This window comes from Pogoniulus pusillus, chromosome 16 (genome assembly GCF_015220805.1).
Source record: "Pogoniulus pusillus isolate bPogPus1 chromosome 16, bPogPus1.pri, whole genome shotgun sequence".
Taxonomy (NCBI): Eukaryota; Metazoa; Chordata; class Aves; order Piciformes; family Lybiidae; genus Pogoniulus; species Pogoniulus pusillus.
The window spans coordinates 23601253-23615903 of record NC_087279.1 but is presented as its reverse complement, the minus strand read 5'-3'; the positions used below and the strand labels follow the sequence as shown (position 1 = coordinate 23615903).

General features: G+C 51.6%; 1 protein-coding gene across 1 annotated transcript in view; it reads left to right on the top strand.

The window, feature by feature from the left end:
• Nucleotides 1-11: 11 nt before the first annotated feature.
• Nucleotides 12-14651, top strand: part of PRICKLE2 (prickle planar cell polarity protein 2) — a 151312-nt gene continuing 136672 nt past the window's right edge. The window contains exons 1-2 of the mRNA XM_064157010.1: nucleotides 12-122; nucleotides 465-550. Coding sequence (XP_064013080.1) covers nucleotides 81-122; nucleotides 465-550 — 128 coding nt within the window. The 5' untranslated portion in view covers nucleotides 12-80. The remainder of the gene's footprint in view (nucleotides 123-464; nucleotides 551-14651) is intronic.

Sequence of the window (14651 nt, the reverse complement as noted above, 5' to 3'; positions counted from 1 at the left end):
GGGGGGCGGGCCAGGGCGGCTGCTGCCGCGCACTCGGGCTGGGCTGCGCTGGGCTCCGCGGAGCGCGGCTCGGCGCTACCATGTTCGGCCGCGGCTCCCGCAAGCGGCTCTCCGGCCGGTCGGTGAGTGCCAGGGCGGAGGGGTTCTCCCTTCCCCCCCCTTTCCCTGTCCCATCCCGCAGAGCGCGAACCCGGCCCCAACCTGTGGCTCTGCCCCGCTGCCCGCTCCGGCTGCGCTCCCGCTGCGGTGCCTGTTTTGCCCCCCCCCACGCACACCTCCCAGACACTTTCTCCGGGAGTGTGTCCTCCCATCACCTGCCCCGTCTGCCAGCTGCGTGGGTGCTCCTTTCGCCACAAATACCCGCTTGCCCCGGGCGTGCCCCCCACCCTGTGCCCCCGGCACGCCGCTGTCCCTCCTGCCCCCTAGCTGGGGTGGCCGCGGCTGATCTCTGCGATTTGTTGCAGCTGACGGCGTCGGCGGAGCCTGAGCGGGGCCAGCCCTGCAACACCTGCGGGGACCAATGTCCCGGCTTCGCCCTGCACAAGTGGAGGTAAGGCCCGGTGACACCCCCGTCCCGTCGCCCCATCCCCACGTCTTATACTCCATCCCATTGCCACATCCCCCGAGGGCAGCGGGACCCCGGTGGCTCTCCCTCGGCAGAGGTTTGTGGCTCCCTCCCAACTGTGCATCCAGAGTGCGAACGTGGCTTTTTGGTGGAGGAGCACTTGTGTTAATCTTCAAGGCGTTGTCCACACGGGCTGGTGGTTCTGGAGTCACGGGTGGGTTTGTCCGCGACGCCGAGCAGCACGCAGGTGTGCCCTTGCCTGCCGCTGGTGCGGGGCGCAGCAGGATCCAGATCTAGGACTGGGGTAACTGGTTTGCTAATTACCACCTGGCAGCTGCTCAGCTCCCGGCCGCGGTCAGGGGCTCGTCCTGCTGCCCTAGGTTGTGCCAGGGGCTGAAAACTCCCTTGCCTAGCAGGAACAGCCTGGGGTGGGGTGGGAAGGGGGAGCTGGTGCTAGGGGGCTTCCGAGTGGTTGACTGCTGGGTGAAACTCCTGCCTTCCGCTGTGACTCCGTAGGGGGATTTAGCCCCTCCTGCTGATGCCAAGCAGAGATTTAGCTGTCGAGGTGAATGGGGGGTGTGTAGGCATGAACAAATACTTTTGGCTATTTCTGTTGTATCCCTTCACTAAATCTACAGTGCTGGTGCCTAGGAGGCATCACTAGCTCTGGCCTTGCCCTGGATCAGCCCAATCTCCCTTCTCTGCCTTGTGCTGCCTGGAAATGAGTTCCTGCTGATGGGTGACCTGGGACTTGGTGATATTAAATCTGGGCTGCAGGCTTTGGGACTTGGTGCACGGACTTAGTAGGCCAGGGAGCCCTTATTGACCTTTAAACCTTATTTCATAAGGTATACCCTTTTCTCCAGCATCTGCTGTGCTCTGCCCTACTTCTCAGAGCTCTGTCTCAGCAGATTAAAGCCTAGGTTCAGAGCAAGAAGGGGAATTGATGTATTGCCGTTGAGTTGTATCTTAATCTTCATCCATCCTAATCATTATTCACAGTGGCATTTGCTCCAAGGTGTGGTGGGACGGAGTCCACAGGCTAAAGCTTGCCCCAGGGGACATGCAGCAGCATATAGGGCTCCCTGTGGTCCTCCAGCTTGGGCCTTCACAGGCACTGGTGGCGCATCCAAGTGTGCACTGTCCCACATCAGACATTTGGAAGATGAAAGTGTCCCTTCTTCCTAGGCTGCAGGAGCTGTGGTCTTCCAATACTCTTCAAATTCTAATAGGTTTGTAAGGTCATCTTTGAGTTACCTTCTTTTCAGGGCTTACAAATGCTCTCCTGAGCTGTCCTAGCTTTTCTCATGTTGTAACAGAGTTGCTTTATAATGCCTAAAAGTATTAAGGAGAACTTTCAAATGTAGGGTAAGGAAAAAAGCCTCATTCATCAAAACTTTCTCCAAGGACTGCTCCAAGGACTTATGAGGTGCTGTGTTTTGTGTTTCATTATCTCAGAGGGTGGAACTATATAGTGGCTCTTAATGAATTGAATTTTGCTATCATCCCATTGGAGGCCAAGCAACTCAGTAACAGAGGCACTCAGCTACTTGGGGTCTATCAGACAAGAGTGGTGTGGTGGCTCTGTCCAGGTTGTGCCCTCTGCACCAGCACACCAAGCTCCTGCAAAATCCCAAATACAGAAGAAGATGGAGCAGGAGACTCCAAGGCCAGCCCATTACTGGTTTGTAGCTGTTCTTTTCTGAGTGACCCTGGACATGGACAAGGATTTAGGTTAAAAGTGTGTGGAATGTTCCAACAGCTTTCTCTTAGGAATGAAAAGGTTACCTGCCCTGGGGTGGGGACATTTTGGGTAGGGGGGGATCAGGAGGTTTGCATCCCACAAAGTGGGCAGACAATCCTCACTTAGACCTTACACCAAGTTCCTTTACGCTGGGAACAGGACAAGCCCACCTGTGCACATTGACATTTAACTGCCTTGATAGAAGTGTAATTAGGCAATTAAAAAAAGGCAACCTATTTCCAGCACACAGTAAAGAGGAACAGAGAAGAAGCATGTGCCTTTTTTGCTATGCAGTGGTCTCTCAAGGCCAGGACCTTGTAAGCAGGCAAATTCTAAAGGGTAATTTGGTAGGTGGCAAACAGGCTGAGGAGCCTGTGCCCTCTGCACAGGAGGTGACACAGCCAGCTCCTGCTGGGGATGCTTGCTGAAACCTCAACCTGCAGAGCAAGATTGGAGTAAAACAAGGGTTTGCAAGGAGATCCACAGATGAAGGATACAAACTCAGATCAATTATCCACTAGAGATTTGTAAGCTGCCTTATAATCCTTTAATAGCAGAGTTCTGCTGATAAGTGTAAACGGGACTTTTTGCTGCAAAGATCTGAAGTGGTGATAGGCTTTAGGGAGAAGGGAAATAATTTATAAGCCTGCAGGCACTGAGACCATTGCTGATGCAGGCATTGTTGTATACCTAATTATGCAGGACTGTATTCTCTACTTACCTGTGATTTTAGGTGTGATCCATGCAGCTGCTCCATCAAGCAGGCAAATCGCTTTGTTAGCTGCCAAAGATTTCTGTGCCCGTAGGTTCCCTTAAAAGCCACTTTTCTCGGATGGGGAGATGTCTGAATTTATCATTCCTGGAAGCACATGCATGCTTCCTGAGCCAGGGAAACCGCTCAGAAATCGAGTTCTGCAGAACTCTTTTAGGATAAAACCAGCCTCAGCGCTGCAGACGATGTGCGAAGAGGAGATGAAAGGGGATTGCTGAATCGTTAACAAATGTCCCCGTGTTTAGAGTTTGGTTTTGAATCTTTTCATTTCCCCTGAAATTGTAATCTCCAATTCAAGGTAGTGAGGGAATCATCCTGTGAAAGTGGTGGTGCATTTAATACCATCTTGGTGGGAGCAAGGACTTGAAAGCACCCTGGGTTACAGACGTGATTAAGCTGGAGCCCACTCCCTGTGTCGTACTCCTTGTAAGCTGTCAGACCTCCTGCGTGCCACAGAGCTCTGCCTCTTGTTGTAAGGCAGAAATTCAATTTTCAGTTTTAAATCACTTAACCCCAAAGAGAAGGAGCCTAAGTGGTTTGTCTGAAAAGACTGAAGGTTGAGCTGCACCATCCTTGGGCGTGAAGTCTGCGAGGACCCGGCTCTCGAACTGTAACTGCTGTAACCCCTAGCTGCCTTGTAGCCCCAACAGCAAAATGACTCCTGGTAGGTTGTCAGTGAAGTACGTAAGGATTGAAAAGTTCATCTGTGTAGGCTGTGATCCGGAGGGTGGAAATGGGGTGTACATAACCGAATCCTCATTAATACAGGTCGATACTTGAAAGGTGGCTTTGTGTAGGGAAAAAGTGAAATCAAAGTCAATAAAAATCTCCTGCCTCCTTAGGAGAGGGGGATGCTGTTTCCTAATCAGATCTGCATTACATTAAACTGTGTGCCATTCAGCTTGTTAACAAGCTTTGGCATTAAATAAAGCTGTCAGTGGAGTTTGGTGAATGAATAGCCATTAGGAGTGTCTTTTGCATAATGTCTTGCAGAGAAAAGCCTTCGAGGGAGGTGGTCTAGGAGCAGGGAAAAGGGAATTTATAACTTAGTCCTAGTGCAATTAGTGGGAATATGCAAACCTTAAAGGTGACAAATGGTTGGCAGCTCCAGGAAGGCAGCGAGTGGCTTTTGCTGCTGCTAAGCCTACTGTGGAGGACTAATTTGGGATTTACTCTGAGCGAAGTAAAATTACAGCCTTAGTATGGCATTTAAAACAGCGGCTCCTTTGCATCGGGAGATTGACAGGTGTTTAGCACACAGAGGCATGCCTTGTTTGCTCCTTCCAAAAGCTTTGCAAAAAATGATACTCTGGCAGTTCAACAGGCCTTACTCCTCCAAAACCACCAGCCTAAAACCGTAGGTGCAGGGCAACTGAAATCTCGGGCTGGTATTTGAGCTCTGGTTTGAGGAGTTGGGGGATGCACCACCTGGTTTGCTAAGCCTGCAGAGGCAGTGGCATGCGGCTGATTTCAGAGGGAAGGCATTCAGATGCTGTGGCAGATAAGATAATCTTAAAAATAGTGTCTGAAACCCTTTGGAGAAGTCTGTGTTGCCATAGTTATTCTCCTGGTTTGCAGAAGCATTTAAGTAACAGTAATAAACATGACATAAAGACAAAGACTGGCTTACCGAAGTCTCCGTTTCAGCATGAGATTGAGTTTTGCATGTTTTCTTGGAGCCTCTTTTTTTCTTGCCCCTCGAAATCACATTTTGGTGGGAAAGAGATCTGCTTCTCTTCATGTGTTGCTGTCACACATCAGGGTCTCAGTATCAGCAGTATGTGTTTGTACAGCCTGTAATGCTGGGCCCTGCCGTCTCGGACGGCAATTTGTGTGGCTGTATTACTGACTAAATACTCAGTAATGGCCAATATTAGCAAGTGAAGTTTTGATGATGCAATTGTTTTCAGTCTTTATCTCATTAACTCACTGTAGCCAGTCCCACAGAAGTTTGATCACACCTGGCCTCATCAAATCTGGAAGCATCTGCAAGGACAAGCTTCCCATCTTCTCAGGAGACCACGTGGAGATCTGAGATGATACAGGAACAGCCCAAAGGGGTATAGCTGAGCACATAAAGAACCTATGGCTAAGCAAAAAGAGATGTGCATTGTGAGAGGATGACCTGGTGTATAAGCAGTTGGCCAGAAGAGCAGAGATGTTTGAGGTTGCTGGGTGATGGTGGATAGGACGCTTTGCAGCTCCCATCTCTGCCTTGTTGACTGTAGGCAGGGAGTTGCTAGTGGCAGTGGATGTTTGTTTTCTTTCTGTGTCGTCCAGTGCTCGGTGCTCTGGACATCATCTGCCTGTGCACGGCAAGCAAGGAGACACTGTATGTGCTTGCAGCCTCAGACAGCGTTTGCCTGATGCAGGAGGGACACCCGAGCAGGCTCGTGTAGGTGCCCCACAGCATGTTTGGGTCTCTGTTTTGATTCTGACTGCCTCATCCAGGGAGCAGAAACAATAATATTGGTAACACAGCACATGAGTGAATAGCACCAAATTCTGTAGCATTTGTTTCTGCTTTCTAGAAAGAAAAGGGGGGGGGGGGGGGGGGAAGAGTACAGATTATTGCTTCCATATGTTTTCAGCATTTTTGGTAGGTTATGTATCTTTCTCAGACACTCCCAGCTTTCCCCTTTCATGAATAACATGCTTTGTGCCTCTCTCCTTTAGGATTCAGATATTCCACACTTCCCTGCGTGTTTGTTTGAAAGGCTTTGGAGATGTGAGAATAACAATGCCTTATCTCGAATGGGAATGTGCTTGTGCTTGCATTGCTGCCCTGGCCAGCTCTGCCCAGTGGGGTTTAGCAGATTTTGCATTTTGCAGTGGAGCACCTACTGAAACAGGCAAAAATCTGCTGGTGTGGTCTGTCTGGCACCGTCTCACTGCTCTGGAGGCAGATCCCTGAGGGAGCAAACAGGGAACCTGTGCCTGACCCCAGGGCTGAGGGGGTTTAGGTTGGAAGGAACCTCAAAGCTCATCCAGTTCCAACCCCCAGCCACAGGCAGGAGATACCTCATCCAACCTGGCCTTGAACACCTCCCTGGGCAATCTCTGCCAGTGTCTCACCACCCTCACTATAAAAAATCCTTTCCTAACATCTAATTTGAACCTCCCCTCTTCCAGTTCAAACCCATTCCTCCTCACCCTGTCACTACAAGACCTTGTCAATATCCCTCCCCTGGTTCAAAAGGATGCTGTTGTCCTGGTGGAGGGAATGCACCAGAAAATACCAAAGGTTGGACCTGCCTGCTGATTTTGAAGCCCTTCATGAAAGGGTCCCGTGTTGCTAGCTTGTTTTTAAGGAGGTGTTTTGTTATTTGGGGGCTTTTTGGGGGTCTGTTACATTTTGTTTTCAGTTCAGAAAGGAGAAAGCATTCCCTGCCAGGTTACTCATTGACAAACTTCTCCAGCCTCTGTGCCCAGGTTCCTTTGGGGCGGGCGGCTGCTGTGTGCGGTGAACTTGAGCTCGGGGTGATGCTGGAGTGTGCACTTTGCTTAGCACAAATGACTTCACTTGTCCTATTTACTTAGCATTTGTGTGAGCGTTTGGGGGGGAGGGGAACCCGAGGTCTGCTTTTTCATTGCATTCTCAACCCCTGTGGCAGCAGTGGAAGGGAGGAGGTTGCTGCTGCCTCCCACAGCGTCTCCGCTGAGGGGCTGGTGAGCCATCAGGTTGAGCGTTTGGGTGGGTTCGAGAGTAGGGATCAGCTTCATCCTGCCCCGGGACAATCCATCTTTACATAAATGTCGAGCACGCAGTTGCATTCAAGGAACTCCCAACCATTCTTCCTTTTATTGTTTTGGCCTCTTTCTTCCACATCTTCATGCCCTGCTGCTGAAACAGCACTTAGAGCAGCCGAGACTGATAAGGTATCCTGTTTGTGTTGGCTGGGAGGCATGATGGCCACTTTAGCAGAGCATTACAATGTCGGAGGCAGTGTTGTGCCTGGCGAAGAGCCGAAAATAAATTCTTTAATTCTTTTTTTCGTGTGTGCAGTGTACAAAAGAGCAGGTGAGGTATGTGCTTGTTTCCGGGCAAGCCCGGGGAGTCTGCGTTTGAAGTCCTTTACAAGCCACTCAGGATTGTATTGCAAGAACTCAAAGGAGTTGGAGACACTTCTTGATTAAATTTCAGCTGAACACAGAGCCCTAGTCTGCAGCTGCTGTAACTGGAGTTGTTCTGCAGCCAGGCTCTGCCCTGCTCCGTTGCAGCTGAGCTGCCAGCAAAGGCCACAAAAAAAGCAGAGTTTCTCCTAGAGAAGGGGCAGGGTGGGTACGATTTCTGCTCTGATGCAGCCTTGTGCCGTTCTGGTTCTGTGAATGAGCTGAACGTTCTCCCCCTCTACTCCACTCTGCTGAGACCTCACCTGGAGTACTGCGTCCAGTTCTGGAGCCCCCATTACAAGAAGGATGTGGAGATGCTGGAGTGTGTCCAGAGCAGGGTCACTGGGATGCTCAGAGGGCTGCAGCAGGTCTGCTGTGAGCACAGACTGAAAGAGTTGGGGCTGTGCAGGCTGGAGAAGAGGAGGCTCCCAGGTGACCTTCTTGTGGCCTTCCAGGATGTGAAAGGGGCTACAAAAAAGCTGGGGAGAGACTTTTTAAGCAATCAGGGAGTGAAAAGACTAAGGGGAATGGAGCAAAGCTGGAGGTGGAGCGATTCAGACTGGATGTGAGCAGGAAGTTGTTGAGCATGAGAGTGGTGAGAGCCTGGACTGGGTTGCCCAGGGAGGTGGTTGAGGCCACATGGCTGGAGGTGTTTCAGGCCAGGCTGGCTGAGGCTGTGGGCAGCCTGCTCTAGGGTAGGGTGTCCCTGTCTGTGATGGTTTGGGTGTTCCATGCCTCCCCCCCCACCACCACTTTGGAAATCACCCAGACTAGACTCAGCCAGCTCTGGAAATTGGTTGAAGCTTATATTTACAGCTAGCACAATATACAAGCAGATAGTTACAGTATAGACAGTTAGAGACAGAGATAGATAAGGTAAAAGGTAATGCAGAAACACAGCAGCCCTCCCAGAAACCTGAGTCCCCAGGAAGGGCTCCCACCCACCCTTCCACCTTCTCCCATCCCTCTCAACCTTACCCTAGATGTTGCCGTGTGTCCAAGGAATCATAGAATCAACCAGGTTGGAAGAGACCTCGGAGATCATCCAGTCCAACCTAGCACCTAGCCCTGTCCAGTCAACTAAACCATGGCACTAAGTGCCTCATTCAGTCTTTTCTTGAAGACCTCCAGGGACGGTGACTCCACCACCTCCCTGGGAAGAATGGAGGGTTGGCCAGGGGGGTTAGGAAGCAGGTGGATTAGTCAGAGAGATGGAAGGTGAGGTTAAAGAGATGCTGCCCAGAGAGAGAGCAACCACTTTGTGTTTGGTTTCTAGCTCTTATACCTCTCAGCAAGCCTAGGAGTGAGGTAGACATCACCCCTGTTTCCCTTTCACAGCCTGTCATCTCGTTCTTCTCACCAAAACGTTCTAGCTAGCTTCAAACTAGCACACTGCCCATGGCAGCGTGGTTGGAACTGGATGGTCCTTGTGGTCCCTTCCAACCCTGACTGATTCTAGGATTCTCTAATAAGCAGTTGCGGGTTTGGGCTGGGGACTTTGTTCTGTGTCTGGAGTGATTGTGAATGGCACCGATGGTGGAGGGGGTAGAGTGGATGAGCCCCAAATTCTTACTTTACCTGATATTTTACTCCTAGACTAAACAAATCCTTTTAAACGTTGGTTGGATTTTGCTGCGCTGAGGTTTGCAGGGAAGTGGCTACAGCTGCTTTTCGGTATGCAGAGAGTGAAATGTTATCTGCCTGGTGAGGTTTGCCATCCCGAAGGCAGAGAGGCTTTCCCAGTGCACTAGCCACGGGGCTGTGCCGCTGGATAGAGGCTCAGCTTCCCCTCGTGGGGACGAGACGGACCTGCAAAACCTGAAAGGAGATGCATTGGCTTGCAGTGGAGGTCTCCTTCAAGCTGAGAGCCGTCGGCGCTGGAGGCTGTGGTTACGGCTTTGGGTGCCACGTAAGGCATGATGTAGGGGGATATGGTGAACTGATTTAACGGCTTGGTGCTGCTAGATGCATAGGTCCTGAGCAGACCCTCTACACCCAGGTTAATGGGTTAGATTGGTCACTGAAGCTGCTGGTGAGAAGGAGGGGATGGGAAATGAAGGGTCACCTAGGTCTGTGGCATGCAAAGCTGGGCTGCCATCCTTGCCTTCAGCACCCCCATCTGCTAGTGGAGTTTTGCTGCCCTGCCTCAGCCCTCTCACTCCTCCTTGCCGGCCCTACAGAGGTGTATAGAGTCAGCTTTTCATGCAGGATGTGTCCCACCGACCCTCGGAGAGCCCCACTGGTGCTGCCTGCAGCTGTGATCGCCCACCTGAGAAAATTCCTACTCCTTTAATAGAGGGTTAGCAACAGGCATGTGGTGTGGTACAGAAAGGAGCTCCTAGCCACCAGTTTGGAAAGAAGGCTGGGCTGGCTGGCTGGATGCTGGTACCTGAGATGTCAGCAGAGAGTTGTTATTCACTGCCTTCCTTGGTCCTTTCTGTTGTAGAAGGCTGTTCAGCGCTTTCAAGAGGTTTTTCTCAGGTTTTGTTCCCATTCTGTTTGCCTTTAAGAAGTCAATCTGCAGGCTTTTATTTTTTTTTTCCAAGCCCTTCTTCCCCCTCACCCAGTAATCCATCCTTGTTACACCAGTGAGTCACTCTTCAAATAATCAATTGCGTTTTCATTGTCTGGCTTGTAAGTCTATCACCGAGCTTAAGGAGGGCTGATAGCATCAGCTGAGACCTTTGGCAGATGGTTTTGCAATTCATGATGCTCATTTGGATATTTGCTTTTTCCTCCAATGAATAATCTGCCAGCCGTGGCCCGGCTGGAGGCTCTTTTCCTGAGCAGGCAGTATCTCTGCGGTCACTATCTAATGTCGGAGGAATTTGGAACATTAGCAGAATTGTCTGATGCAAGGAAAAGTAGTTTCAAGGGTAAGCCTCACGAGCCTGACTGTAGAGAGGGTTTTGATTTGGTTGTTGGTGCTTTTTCATTGTGGGCTCTCCTATGTCTTCATGGGCTCCAGGCTTCGCCAGTCCAGCCCTGGGGATGGTCAGAGCCTTGCCGAGGTCCATCGATGCTGTGGCTGAGGGGTGTGTGTAAACTTCGGGGTACTCCTCTCTGCTGCTGGAGGGGACGTTTCTTCCCTCGCCTGGGGCTTTTTGCTCTCTGCAGGGCCTCGATGCTAGAGCTTAGCCCTTGGAGAGCTAAGCGGCACCGTTGTGATTCTTAGAGCAGAGGGAGGCACTTGGTGCTTGCCCGTCGCAGCGAGTCTGTCATCCCGACCGACGGCCCGCTTGTGGATGCCGCCGCTGCGCTGAGAGCAGGCAGAATGGCTGCTCTGGCTGATAAGGGGAGTGTATCAATGTGATTATTGAAATCCCCTCCACAGCCTGCGGATGGGTGGAGGCGAGGCCCTCTCCCTGCCAGGGGTTTCTCTTGCGCTGGAGCCCGTTGGGGAGAGAAGGATCTAGCTCCAGCTCCTGGCAGCTGAAAAGGGAGCTGCTTGGCTACAGCTGTGAGCAATTAGTAAAAAGATGTCTTTTTTTCCTCCCCTCCTTCCCCCCTCCACTCTTTTTTCCTCCTCCTCTTCTCCTTGAAACCAAGCCACGGGCCCCCGGAGAGCCCAGAGGAAAGCCCGGAGCAGCTTGGGTTTTAGATGCTCTGGGGCCAGCTTGGAGGCGGCTGGTGCTTGATGCAGGTCTAAGGATCCAACCCAGCCTTGCAGGAAGTGTACTGCAGCCAAGGAGCCAGATATTATTTAGATCAAGCCAACAAAAAAAAATATTTCCATGGCAGCAGTAACCATAGGAAACCTCCCCAGCGTGTCTTGAGTGGTTCCTGTTTCCTTGTCTTCAGCTGTTTGCTTTGCATGCAGAGCAGCACTGCAAGAGCTCCATAGCTGTGCTGCTACCTGGAGTGACCGATGAGCCTTGGCTGCTTGTCCTCAGGGGCTCAGCTGCTGCTGTACTCTGGGATGCATTGCTGCTCCTGCTTTTCTCTTGCACTCTAGTTGGTAAAAAGATGCTTTAGAGGCTTCTTTCGATGCTGTAAAGTCTCAAAGCCACCTTTTTAAACTTGTGTCAGCACACAAATGCGTGTTTGATCCTTAAATACCCAAGGCATGAAAGTGAATTGGCTCCCAGGGTCCAATTCTTCTTCCTTTCTATAGAGTCTTAGAAAGATGCTTTTATATTCCCTCTGGCTCAACTAGCGATGCTTGGCCTTCAACCAAGATGGGGAATCTGGGACAAGAATCCCTGACAATAGCAAGATGAAAAGTTGTAAGAAATGCCATCATTTTGTTGGGGGAGGAAAAAAAGTGCTGGTAAAGGATTTCATTCTGCAGATTAGCTGGAGTGTTTGAGCCGCTTCGTGTGGGCACGTTGACAGGAGGGCGCTAGAGGAGGTTTGTTTTCTTAGGTACTACCTTCTTGAGGAAATCCAGGCCATGAAGTGAATACAAATGCTGGGAATGGAGAGGTTCTGCCATGAGTCACTGAAAGAAATGGAGAACCAGTTGTGCCAGTGTGGCTGTGCCAGGCAGCAGCCAGCTCATCCAGTGACAAGGACAGGGTGCCTGTGTGAGAGTACCCTCAGGGCCTGGACATCACTGGAGGCTGCACCCATGGGTACTCTGACCCCACTTGCCCCCCTTCTCCCCTCCGTGGGCAGTGTGGAGGTGTGCCCACGGAGCTTTGCAGAACAGATGGGCCCTGCTTGCAGAGCCGAGGTGTTGCACAGAGACAGGTTAAAAAAAGATGTCTCCTTCTGTGGGAGCGCGAAGCAGAGGGGAGGGAAATACGTCAGGATGCCAATAACTGGGATTTGGATGTTTGCACACCATGTGGCACTGCTCCATCCTCAGCAAGCCCTTGGGTGCTTGTCGTGGCAGGCTTTGCTCCACAGGTGAAGATGTAGATGGTCTTTGAGCCATCTACCTTTGGTGGAGGTGGACCCCCTTACAGAGGTGCTCTTGGGCTGCTTGTGGCATAGCCTGCGCTGGCTCTTTGCAGGTGGTTAATTCCTGCTCATGCAAACCCCACGACTGCCTAAGTTGGGCTTTTGCTTAACGTTACATAATGCTGGAAGAAGTGGCAGTGAGAGGGAGGGACAGGGGTGACTGCAGGATCACAGAATCATCAGGGCTGGAAAAGACCTGAGGTCATCAAGTCCAGCCTATAACCTACCACCACCGCATCAGCTAAACCATGCCACATCCAATCTTCTCTTAAACACCTCCAGGGATGGTGACTCCACCACCTCCCTGGGCAGTCCATCCCAGTGCCTAATCATCCTTTCCAGGAGGAATTGCTTCCTAATAACCAACCTAAACCTCCCCTGGTGCAACTTCAGGCCATGCCCTCTTGTCCTATCACAAGTTGCCTGGGAAAAGAGCCTGACCCCCCACCCTGACTACAACTTCCTTTTAGGTAGCTGTAGAGAGGTCCCCTCTAAGGCTCCTCCAGGCTGAATGCTCTCAGCACCCTCAGCCTCTCACCACACAACTTTCCCTCCAGCCCCGTCCCCAGTCTTGTTGCTATCATCTGGACCTGCTCCAACACCTGAACATCCTTCTTGCAGTGAGGGCCCAGAACTGCAGACAGTGCTTGAGATGAGGCCTCCCCAGTGCCAGTACAGGGGCAGAATGACATCCCCACTGCTGCTGGCCACACTGGTCCTGATACAAGCCAATATGCCACTGGCCTTCCATGCCAGTTGGGCACACTACTGACTCACGCCCAGCCAGCCCCTCTCTGCCAGGCTGCTCTCCAGCCACTCATCTCCCAGTCTGTATCCCTGCATGGGGTTGTGGCCAAAGTGTGGGGCCCCGCACTTGGTCCTGTTGAGTCTCAGCCCATTGACCCAGCGTGGCCAGGTCCCTCTGCAGCATCTTCCTACCCTCCAGGAGACTGGCTCCCTCCCAGCTTGGTGTCATCTGCAAATGTAAGGAGAGCAGACTCAGTCCCCTCATCTAGGTCATTGATAAAGATGTTGAATAGGACAGCACTGATCCTGGGCACGCTGCTGCTCACTGGACACCAGCTGGATGTGACACCATTCGCAGCAGCTGTCTGTGCCTGCCCACCCAGCCAGCGTTTAACCCAGCGCAGACTGCACCTGCCCCAGCCATGGGCTGCCAGCTTTGCCAGGAGGATGCTGGGGGAGACTCTGTCAAAAGCTTTGCTGGAGTCTAGGTAGAGCACACCCACAGCCTTGCCCTCATCTACCAGGCAGGTCACCCAGTCATGGAATGCAATCAGGTTGGTTAGGCAGGACCTTCCTTTCCTGAACACATGTTCACAGGCTCACAGGATGTCAGGGGTTGGAAGGGACCCAAAGAGATCGAGTCCAACACCCTGCCAGAACAGGACCATACAATCTAGCTCAGGTCACACAGGAACACATCCAGACAGGCCTGGAAAGGCTCCAGAGGAGACTCCACAGCCTCTCTGGGACTCCTGCAGTGCTCTGGGACCCTTACAGTAAAGAAGTTGCCCCTTGTGTTGAGCTGGAACCTCCTGTGCTGCAGCTTCCATCCATTGCTGCTTGTCCTATCCCAGGGAGCAGTGAGCAGAGTCTGTCTCTCTCCTGATCCCCAGCTCTCAGATGTTTATAAACATTGATTAAATCCCCTCTCTGCCTTCTCATCAGGCAGTGCTCCAGTCCCCTGTTCATCCTTGTAGCTCTCCTCTGGACTTCTCCAGGATATCTCTGTCCCTCTTAAACTGGAGAGCCTGAAATATTGGCTTGGTTTTCTTGTACATGCCTGTTTCTTCTCACCAGCCAAAAAAATGGCAGTGTTTATCTTGGAGCTGTGCTTGTGCAGTATTAATTCTGCATTTGGTACCATATCTCACTGGTGAGGCCACATCTGGAGTGCTGTGTTCAGTTCTGGGCCCACCAGTTCAAGAAGGACACAGAACTGCTTGAGAGAGTCCAGCACAGAGCCACTAAGATGCTGAAGGGAATGGAACATCTCTGTTACAAGGAGAGCCTGAGGGAGCTGGGGCTGTGCTGCTTGGAGAGGAGGAGATGAGAGGTGACCTTACCAGTGTTTACAGAGATGTAAGGGTGAGTGCCAGGCTCTGCTGGGTGATGCCCAGTGCCAGGACAAGGGGCAATGGGTGGAAGCTGAGGCATAGCAAGTTTCATGTAAATATGAGGAGGAATTTCTCCCTGTGAAGGTGACAGGAGACTGGAACAGGCTGCTCAGGGGGGTTGTGGAGTCTTCCTCTTTGGAGAGGAAGCTGCCTGTTTGTGTTCCTGTGTGATTTGCTCTGGGTGATCCTGCTCTGGCAGGGGAGTTCAACTGGATGAGATCTGGAGGTCCCTTCCAGCCCCTGATAATCTGTGACTCCATGAAAAAGGGCAGATGCTGGAAATGTGGCCCCTTTGAATGTCAGGTTTGAGAGGAGCTGGGATGTGGGAATGAAAACTCACATTCTGCAGTGGGGTCTGTGCAGCCTAGCCTGTGTTTTTAATCTGAAGTGCATCATTTCCGACAAGGTGTA